This window comes from Dermochelys coriacea, chromosome 14 (genome assembly GCF_009764565.3).
Source record: "Dermochelys coriacea isolate rDerCor1 chromosome 14, rDerCor1.pri.v4, whole genome shotgun sequence".
Classification (NCBI taxonomy): domain Eukaryota; kingdom Metazoa; phylum Chordata; order Testudines; family Dermochelyidae; genus Dermochelys; species Dermochelys coriacea.
Window position 1 is genome coordinate 38,752,799 of NC_050081.1, and position 9,484 is coordinate 38,762,282.

The 9,484-nt window shown below is 59.3% G+C and overlaps 1 protein-coding gene across 1 annotated transcript; it reads left to right on the plus strand.

Annotated features, from left to right (window-relative positions):
* The first annotated feature begins 2,335 nt into the window (after nt 1–2,335).
* Nucleotides 2,336–6,960, plus strand: LOC119842671 (antigen-presenting glycoprotein CD1d-like). The gene is given in 8 exon segments (XM_038371062.2): nt 2,336–2,539; nt 2,783–3,061; nt 3,668–3,946; nt 4,362–4,652; nt 5,146–5,215; nt 5,217–5,245; nt 5,322–5,379; nt 6,909–6,960. Coding segments are annotated over 8 exon segments (1,107 nt in total). The 5' UTR covers nt 2,336–2,490.
* Nucleotides 6,961–9,484: the final 2,524 nt, after the last annotated feature.

The window sequence follows — 9,484 nt, forward strand, 5'->3', positions numbered from 1 at the left end:
TGCCTGGCTTCTTTACAGACTTTCCTTTGGGAAAGGGCCCATTTTCCCTTCAGAATGGCTGCAAAGAAACCAAGAATTCTCTTCCTATAACACTTTTCCTTTTTAACATTTTAACAACGTTCAACTGCTTAATTCCCTCCAGCCTCTGCAGAATTAACTTCTCACTCTCTTTCCTTAAATCACTTGCTTGTCTCCCAGAATGACACCTCCATCAACTCAGATTTCACCATTCCCAGTATTATCCCAGGGATCTGAAATGTACTTACTTGCTTACAATACTCCTGTCACTACACCCCTCAGGGCTCCCAACCTGTTTTCCAATCTCTTTATCTGTTGCCTGCCTGCTTGTCTGGGCCCCACCTACTTTACTCGCTGAACCGTCCCTTCTCATAGTCACAGGCTTTGTCCCAAGGAGGGTGGGCTCCTCAACCCTCCTGCTCCCTTTTCTTAAACGTTTTTCTTAAAATTGTGAAATCACAACAATATCCCACTCTCCTACATCCTTCAGAGTGAGGTCTTACAGAAATCTACTCCTTATTTGCTGACACTTGTGCTGGGACTTATACAACACAAAAAGTCTATACCCACTAAAAACTCTGCCTGACAGAGCAGGAGGGGGGAGCGCAAAGCCCCCTACCTTTTGGGCTCGATCCTGCTATGACCCCGAGTGTATATTCACCTATACAATTTTTCCCCGACAGACAGGTAGGAGCAAGGATTCTAATCCTCCCGCTTATGGCCCAGCACCTCTACAACTGGGGGTGTATATATCTAGACAGTTTGTATATATCTTATCTGTATAGTTTTCCCCGACAGACGGGTCGGAGCGAGGACTCTAATCCTCCCCCTATTGCCCGGCACTTCTACGACTGGGGATGTGCACACCTGAATGATGGATCACTTGATACGGCTGGTATACCTTTCAGCAGCATTTAGCAGTATGTTCAACAATCACGGTGCATGTCTGCATGTTATTCTTATGAGAAGCCCAGGGGATCTTTTTCAGGGGAAGAGGCAACACGCCACATTTACTGAAGATACAACAATTAGCACATCTATTCAATCGCACGCATGTGCGCGCACACTCACACGCTGTCCCAGCATTTCATGGCCAGGCCCCCTGTTAAAGACTGATTTTTTTTAATGGGACCAATGAGTTTTGCACCGTGATGTTGTAACCAATTGTCGTTTGACGAGTGCTTGTTTTCTTAAATTGTCCTTCTCATCCTTTATCTTGTTCTTTCATCAAGTCTCTCAGGGAGTTACCCCAGGCTGGTTTTGATCACGGCTCTCTTGTCCCCATTGATAGGTGCATGAAGTGAGCTGTAGCTCACGAAAGCTTATGCTCTAATAAATTTGTTAGTCTCTAAGGTGCCACAAGTCCTCCTTTTCTTTTTGCGAATACAGACTAACACGGCTGCTACTCTGAAACCTGTCATTGATAGGTGCCTATCTCATCTTTAGAGTCATCAATCTGCCCTCCTCTGACATTTCAATAGGGGCATGTTACAGCCTCCTGGTGCCCTTGCGTCTGTCTCTGGTTCTCCCCTCCTACATCTGGTTCAGCGATGGCCTTCACACGGATCTCTTAACCCACATTCCTCATTCACACACAGCACAGAATTGATTTACACAGAGCATTTGAACAGGTACATCAAGTTGCATTGCAGAAGAAAACAATCCCAGCATTCTTTTACTTATTTTAAAATGCTAAACCTACAACAAAGTGGTGATCCTCAAAGGTCTGTTACTGCCTTGAAATCAGCTCAGATACAGAATTATACAAAATACAAACATAAAATCCTACTATTACACCCGGGCAGTCAGGGCTGGCCCCATTGCCCCAGGGCAGCGCCAGGGGCTGTGCTTCAGGGGGCAGGGTGGGGCAGGAGGGGGCTCTCCCCGGGCAGGAGGGTGACCATACATCCTGTGTTCACCGTGACAGTCCTTTTTAAAGCCCTGGCTTGTGCATCCAAACTGTGCGGTGCGGAGGGGCCGAGCAAAAAGCACAGATGCCAGCCCCTCTCAGGGGGGAGGCAGAGCTGGGGCCAGAGGCTGGCGGGGGGGGGGGCACTGTGGTTACTGTTTGTGAACAAAATCTTCCAGCCCCCACCCCCCAAGCGACAGCAGCTTGGCCGTCAGGAGCGCTGGTCATACTGGCACTTTTCCTCAGTAACACTTCTATCCTTTGGGGGGGGGGCGGGGGTTTAGTGCCAGTGTGGACACACCCTGAGTCTGCTGGGGACAGGGTTAGGGTTCTGATCTTGGTGCTGGGGAGCCCCCCTTCCGTGCTGCCCCCACTCCCCAATTTCCTCTGCCCTGCTTGGCTCGGGGCTGAGAGCCGTGGGTGCAGCGCTGAGGAAACACAAAGAGAGAAGTTGGTGTAGAGGCGTGTGGGCTGCGGAGGAACTGAAAGCACATGGGGATCCTGGGCCCCTCATCCCGCTGCCCAGACGCCCGCCAGAGACCGGACCCCCTTCCCCTGCCAGGATGCTGCCCCCTCTGCTGCTCCTCCCCTGGCCATGGGGGGTCCTGGCTGGTAAGTAGGGCCCCCCCCAGCTGTTTTTGCTACCAGGGATGTGTGGGGATGGTGTAATACTAGAGCCAGGGTGGGGAAGTACCACACTGGGCTAGTGACCCTTGCTGGGGGAGTAGGACGGGGGAGGCAGGTTAGGGATCAGCAGGGAGACCCCGTAGCACAGGATTGTTTACGGGGCAGAGACTCATTCATCTCTCTCCCCACCCGCTTTATCCTCCCCTTATTTCCTGCCCCCTGCCCCAGCCTCTCCTCCTGACCTGCCAGCGTCTGTCACTCTCCGGCTGCTCCAAATCGACGTCTTCCACAACGCCAGCTCCGCGGACATGGAGGGGATGGCCCTGCTGGGCGACCTGGAGACCCACTCCATGGATTGCAGCACCTGCGAGATCCGCTGCCTGCAGCCCTGGGCCCAGCAGGGCCTGACCCCGAAGCAGTGGCAGGACCTGGAGCTGCTGATCCATCGCTACCTGTTCAACTTCAACCGTACTGTGAACAGAATAGCTCAGCAGCAGGGAATGGGCTGTGAGTATGGAGCGGGCTGAGGGGATCCTTCCCCTGACCCACCCGGGGTGCTGAGAACGGACACACTCACCACAGCCACTGAGTGTGTCATTGGGGGCAAGACAGCCAGTCCCTGGCCCTTTGGCTGATTGGAGTCGGCGGCCCTCAGAGGGGAAACACCTGTGTCCCATTCTCCACCCAGGTCTAGGGCCAGATTGTGGCCTGAACTTCCAGGAGGGGAAAGGCCCCTCATCCCATATCCTGAGCCGAGGCTCCGGGTCTTTCCTGACATGTACCCTGACCCTTTGAAAGCAGGTCATTTGGGCAGGGATCTGTATCTCAGGACCCCGTGACCAAGGGACCCCAAATTTGCATCACAAACTCTGCCGATGTAACGCATCAATTTTCAAGCCAATCTGACTATGCACGTGAAAAATCAGCTTTACACAGAAACTGCAACTTACCCTTAACTCCAACCAGGACCACCCCACAATCCCGCCGCCGTCGTGTGGCCCAACATCCTCGTGGCACCTGACATTATGTCTTTACTCCCCCCATCTCTCTATTTCTGCCCCCTCCTGTGACCTCCGGACACCCGTCTTCATCCCCCTGCCCGTCCTGTTCCAGACCCCTTCGTTACCCAGGGCTCCCTCGGCTGCGAGCTGCACCCCAACGGCACCTCGAGGGGATTCGATGACACCGGAGTGAATGGCAAGTACTTCATCAGCTTCGACGTGGACGCTGGCACCTGGCTCGCCCGGTGGGGAAACAACCTGGAGCTCTATGCCCGGGACCTTCTCAACCGGGATAAGGGCACAGCCAGCAAGATTCGGTTTCTCCTGAGAACGTGTGTCAGTGAGCTCAAGAACTTTGTCCAGCATGGGAAAGAGTCTCTGGAGAGGCAAGGTGAGGCTGGACACCACTCCCCACTCGCTGAGATGCAGCCACCTCTGGGGTAGGGATCCTGCATCCAGTGCTCATACGCAGCCATCTCTGGGGTTGGGCACGGGGGTGGCCTCTACAAAGATCCCTCACCTTGGACTGAGATGCAGCCCCCTCTGGGGTGGGGCATGGGGGCTGTTTATCCAGGGACCCCTTGCCTGGTGTACCAATGCAGCTATAGCTGGGCTGGAGCACAGTAGCCGTTCATGGCCGCACTGCACAGCAGTTTAGGACAGGAAGTGAAGGGGGATTCCCTCACCACTAGTAACTGCAGGGTCTGGCCAGGACAGCGGGGCCAACACCTGACCCCGGGGAATGGAGCTGGGCTTGGCTAGTGAGTCCCCTCTCCCCCGCCCCATCTCTCTCCCTCCTGTCTCAGAGCGGCCGGTCGCCGTGGTGTTTGCCCAAGAGCCTCCCCCAGCCGGGACCCCCGCGCCGTTACTGCTGGTTTGCCGGGTCACCGGTTTCTACCCCGGCCGCGTGGCCTGGCTGCAGGACGGGGAGGAGGTGGTGCCGGGCGGGCGGCTGAACTCCAGCGGGATCCTGCCCAACGCGGACCTGACCTACCAGCTGCGCAGCTCCCTGGCCGTGGAGCCGGGCGACGGGCACAGCTACGCCTGCCGGGTGGAGCACAGCAGCCTGGGGGGCCAGAGCCTGCTGATCCCCTGGGGTAGGTGCATGTCCCTGGGGGAGGCGGTGCGGTCGTGGTCTCTGGAGGGTTTTCCTGCATATCCTGAGTGGGACGGGGGTGGGTCCAGGCAGTGGGATTGGGGAGCAGGGAGGCAGAGGGGGTGGGGGGATGGATCAGGGGGAGCAGGATGGAGGAGCTGCAGGGAACAGGACAGGACTGGGATGTGGGGGCAGGACTAGAGTGGGGGGAAGCTGAGGGGGTGGGAAGTGGGGGGAGAAGCGGTGGGACTGCGGGAGAGGCTGAGGGAACAGGGCTGGGGGGCTGAGGGAAGTGGGTCGGGGTGAAGGGTGCAGGGGGATTGCAGGGGAGGCTGAGAGAGGAGGGTCAGGGTGGGGGGGCTGAGGGCAGTGGGTTGGGGTGGGGGGAGCAGGGACCCACGGCTGAGGGCAGTGGGTCGGGGTGGGTGGAGCAGGCAGAGTGACCAGGGCCCATACTCCTGTCCCCGTTCCCAGCACGGCCCCCCGTTTTACAGGGCAGAGCAGGCGCTGGGGCCCCGGCCTGTCCGTGGGCATCACCCTGGGGGTTCTGGCCGTAGCCGCCGTGGCCATGGTGCTTTGGTGGAGCAGACACAGGTGAGTCCTCTCCCTCTCTGGGGTGGGGGTGGGGCCAATACACCCCCTAACCCTCCCCCCTGCTCTCTCCTTCCAGGGGCTACCAGGGCATTAGACCAAGAGAGTCCAGGGCCTCAGGGGGCGGCACTGGCAGGGTGCGGGGATTGGCCCCTCTCCTGGGGACATGGACCTCGGGGCTGGATCTGTGCCCGGCTCCAGAGCTGTGGGCCCCCCAAGGGCCAGTCTGGATCAAAGCGCTGGGAGATCAGGGCCCTGGGTGGGGGGTGGGATTCTCCTCCCTCTGGGACATTCAGGGGGCATTGGACACTTAGGGGTGCCGTGGGATCGCTGGGATCCAGGTCTCTTGTAAGGCGTCATTACAAAGCTTATAACCGGCTGAGTGTGGCCCTCCCCTTGGTATGACGCTGTCAGTCTCGAAGCGGAAACTAGGAATAAGAAATATAACTCTGAGGTCCTATTGTAATTATGCAAAGTGTGGGCCATTAATGGGGGCTTGGAAGCTTGATGGCTCCCACTGACTAGGACAATTGGGGGTAAATGGTTCTGTTTACTTCCAAGCGCTCCTGTGTCCCTGGGTGACAGCCAGTGGGTCATGACGTCTCCCAGGACATGGGACCATGTCACCTGGTGCTGGACTCCATCTTGAACCTGGGGCTTTGCCATTTAGGAGGGGTGGGGACCCAGAGAGGCAAAGGATTCTCGCCTTGGGCCAAAGCTATAAAAGGGGGTGCAACAGGACAAAGGGGGCTGCAATCATGAGAAAGCCCCTAGTTACCCCCTGAGCTGGAACAAGGGCTGTACCGGGGAAAGGATGGGCCCAGGCTAGCGGGGAACCTAGTCTGCAAAAGAAGCGTCTTGGAACCCCTCCGAGGGTGAGATTCACCTGTAATCAGCTTCTTAATGTATCGGGCTTAGACTGGCGCGTTTTGTTTTATTTTGCTTGGTGACTTACTTTGTTCTGGCTGTTCTTACTTGGAACCACTTAAATCCTACTTTTTATACTTAATAAAATCACTTTTGTTTATTAATTAACCCAGAGTAAGTGATTAATCCCCGGGGGAGCAAACTGCTGGGCATATCTCTCTATCGGTGTTATGGAGGCGGACAATTTATGCGTTTACCCTGTATAAGCTTTATACAGAGTAAAAGGGATTTATGTGGGGTTTGGACCCCATTGGGAGCTGGGTGTCTGGGTGCTGGAGACAGGTGACTTGCTGAGCTGTTTGTGGTTAAAGTCTGCAGCGTTGGTGGCGTGGCCTGGGTCTGGGTTGCACGAGGCTGGTGTGTCTGGCTCAACAAGGCAGGGGTCTGGAGTCCCAAGCTGGCAGGGAAAACAGGCTCAGAGGTAAATTCAGCACGTTAGGTAACGGTCCCAAGGGGGCCGAAGCCGTCACAGTGGGGCATGGGAACCAGGAGGGTCCTGGCAGGGTGTCCAGGCTGAGCTGGGGTGTCCGGGTAGCAAGTGGGTTGCCCGTGGGACATTGGCCCAGCCACTCAGAGGGAGCCCTGACAACACTATGGCCCACGGGGCACCGGGGAGGCAGCTCCAAGTCGCTGGCTGGGCTTGGCTGAGAGCTCCTGCGGGCAGGGCCCCTCCAGAGCTGGGTGTGAGGGACCCGGGCTCCAGGGGTAGGTTCTGTGTTTTTGTTCTGCATCTGGGCAGCTCCGAGCACAAGGGGGTCCTGGGCATGACAGGCTCCTCAGCCCTGCGGTAATACAGCAATAATAACAGTCCTGGCTGGAGAGGGGAAGTGGGTTCAAGTGGGTTCAACTCCTGGGCCCAGGGGGTTCAAAGGCGATGGGGTGCGGGGGGACCCAGGGAAGGGGGGTTGGGGCCAGGCCCAGGGGGTTCTGAGGTGATGGAGTGCGGGGCTGGGCCCAGGGGGTTCAGAGGCGATGGGGTGCAGGGCTGGGCCCAGGGGGTTCAGAGGCGATGAGGTGTGGGGGGGCCGAGGGAAGGAGCTGGGCGCAGGGGGTTCAGAGGCGATGGGGTCTGGGGGGGCTGGGGAGTGAAGGAAGGATCAGAGGGATGGAGGAAGACAGAAAGGGGGGTGGGCAGCAAAAGCTGGAGCTGCCCTGCACGGCCCCCGCCTACGGCTTGGTCCCATCCAGCATCCCAGAGCCCTGGACACCTGGGTTCATTCCCCACCCCGATCCCTCTGCTGGCAAAGGTTACCCTGCCCGCAGTGAAATGCGACCACCTCTGGGGTGGGGCGGGGGCTGGTTATTGGGGACCCCTGGCCCGGCGCTGAGACACGGCCCCTCTGGGGTGGGGCAGGGACCAGAGCCAGCGCCGCCAGTAGGGAAAAGGTCCCGTATCCCATGCCCTGCCCCCCGATCCAGCCAATCTTTGCCCTGGCACCGTGGGACCGGCTAGGGCTTGTGTCTGGGGCCTGAGGATTAATGGGGATAATTAGGCTGGAACCACCACTCAGTGCAGGGATTTCCTGGTCACGGCCCAGCCCCCCTTGACCCCTGCTCTGGGGGTGCAGGTCCCCCTCTCCAGGCTGCTGCTGCCCTGACCAGCACAAGGGTGATGGAGCCCTGATGCGTCTGGCCTCAGCCTCAGCACCGGCCGACCCTCCCCAGAGCTCTCCCGGGAACAACTGGGTCATTAAAACGTCCTCCAGCCGGGGGCTTTCTGCAGTGTTGTCAGCCCCTCACTTGTCTCCAGCCCCCAGACACCCAGCTCCCAACGGGGTCCACACCCCAAAGAAATCCGTGTTACTCTGGTCCCTGGGTCCCCAGGGCGATGCTCGGGAACTGCTCCCCACAAAGCCAGGCAGGACTCGGGGGGAGTCACCTCTCGGAGCAGACCGTCTCCAGCTTCCGGGGTCCGACCTCGGAGCATTCAGCCTCCCCTGCCCCACCGGGCGCTTCCCGCAGCACGTCCGCCCGGGCGGGGTCCTGTGGGGGCCCAGGGGCCCTGCCCCCCAACCCCTCAGTCATATGGGATTCAGCCCACCGGGAACACAAGGTTTAGTCGGCGACAGGAGCACGGCGCAGGGCAGAGCTTGTTAGCACAGAAATCAGGGACTTTCAGCCACGTCCATCTTGGGGAGTCCTGGGCTAGACACCCTGGACTCCCCCCTCCTGCCCCCCCACACAGACCCCCAGCCTCCAGCCACCCCACCTCCGACACCCCCTTTGCTCCTCCTCCTTCTCTTTGTCTCCCTTCCCGGGCGAAAGGTGTCACCTGGGCGCACCCCCCCCCGGGTTCCAGGTCACACAGGTGCAGACAGCTGGGCAGCCTCGCCTGCCTCCGGGCCCCAGCAAAACTCACCCCCGCCATTCCCACCCCCGAAGTATCAGTGCAGCACACAGGGAAACTGAGGCACACACAGTATTAGTCTAGGACAGGAAGGCTCACATGCAGCATAACGCGATGAATAAAACCGAACTGAGCGGGGTCACTTAGCCAGTGGCCTGGGGAAGTTCCGGCCCCCCTCTCCGGGACAAAGCATCGGCTCTAACGCTGGCTCTCCCCTTAACGTGGGCCACCTCCAGGTCGTAACCCTGAAGCTGGGAGCCTTTACCCGGTGGGCAGCCAGGTTAGTGAGCCCAGGCTGGTAGGAGCCCAGCACCCCTCGGGTCTCCACCTGCTGGGCCGGGTTAGCTGGTGGGAGAGGGGGATCGATCCCTGTGAAGGGCCAGCCCCGTCCCAGGGAACAGATCCACCCGTCCAGGGGGTCGTCTCCCTGCCGCTCCCACAGGCCGTGCGCTCAGCCTGACGTGGTGCACCCGGGCTGGGAACCCGGTTAGACACCCCCGCCCCCTCGTTCAGCGGCTTGATGACCTTCAAGGGCCCTGTGCCGGGGCGGATCGGCCCCGCTCCAGTACTGAGGGGGTTAACCCTGCCCCCCAGCCGAGGAAGCCCAACCCTGGGGCTCTGCTGGGCATGCTCCACGGGGGGGGGCGGGGGGAGTCAGGTATAAAAGCCTGCGGAGCTGCTCAGTCGGGGCTGGCGGCCGAGGGCTCCCCGGAGGCTCCAGCCCAGGGGAGCCGGGACCAGATGCCTGCTGCTATCGGCCCCCCGGGAGTAGCCTGGTGCTGGGGATCCTGGAGACCCCGATGCCACGGGAGCTCCCACCGCTGTGAGGTCAGCGCGTTTTGGTAGGAGTCCCAGTGATGGATCAGGCTGCACTATCCCACTAGGGGAGGGGCAGTTAGGGGGACTCTGGCCATTGGGCCGCACTGCCCTAGGGGCACGGGGCATGAACTCCGGCCGTGCTATCCCGC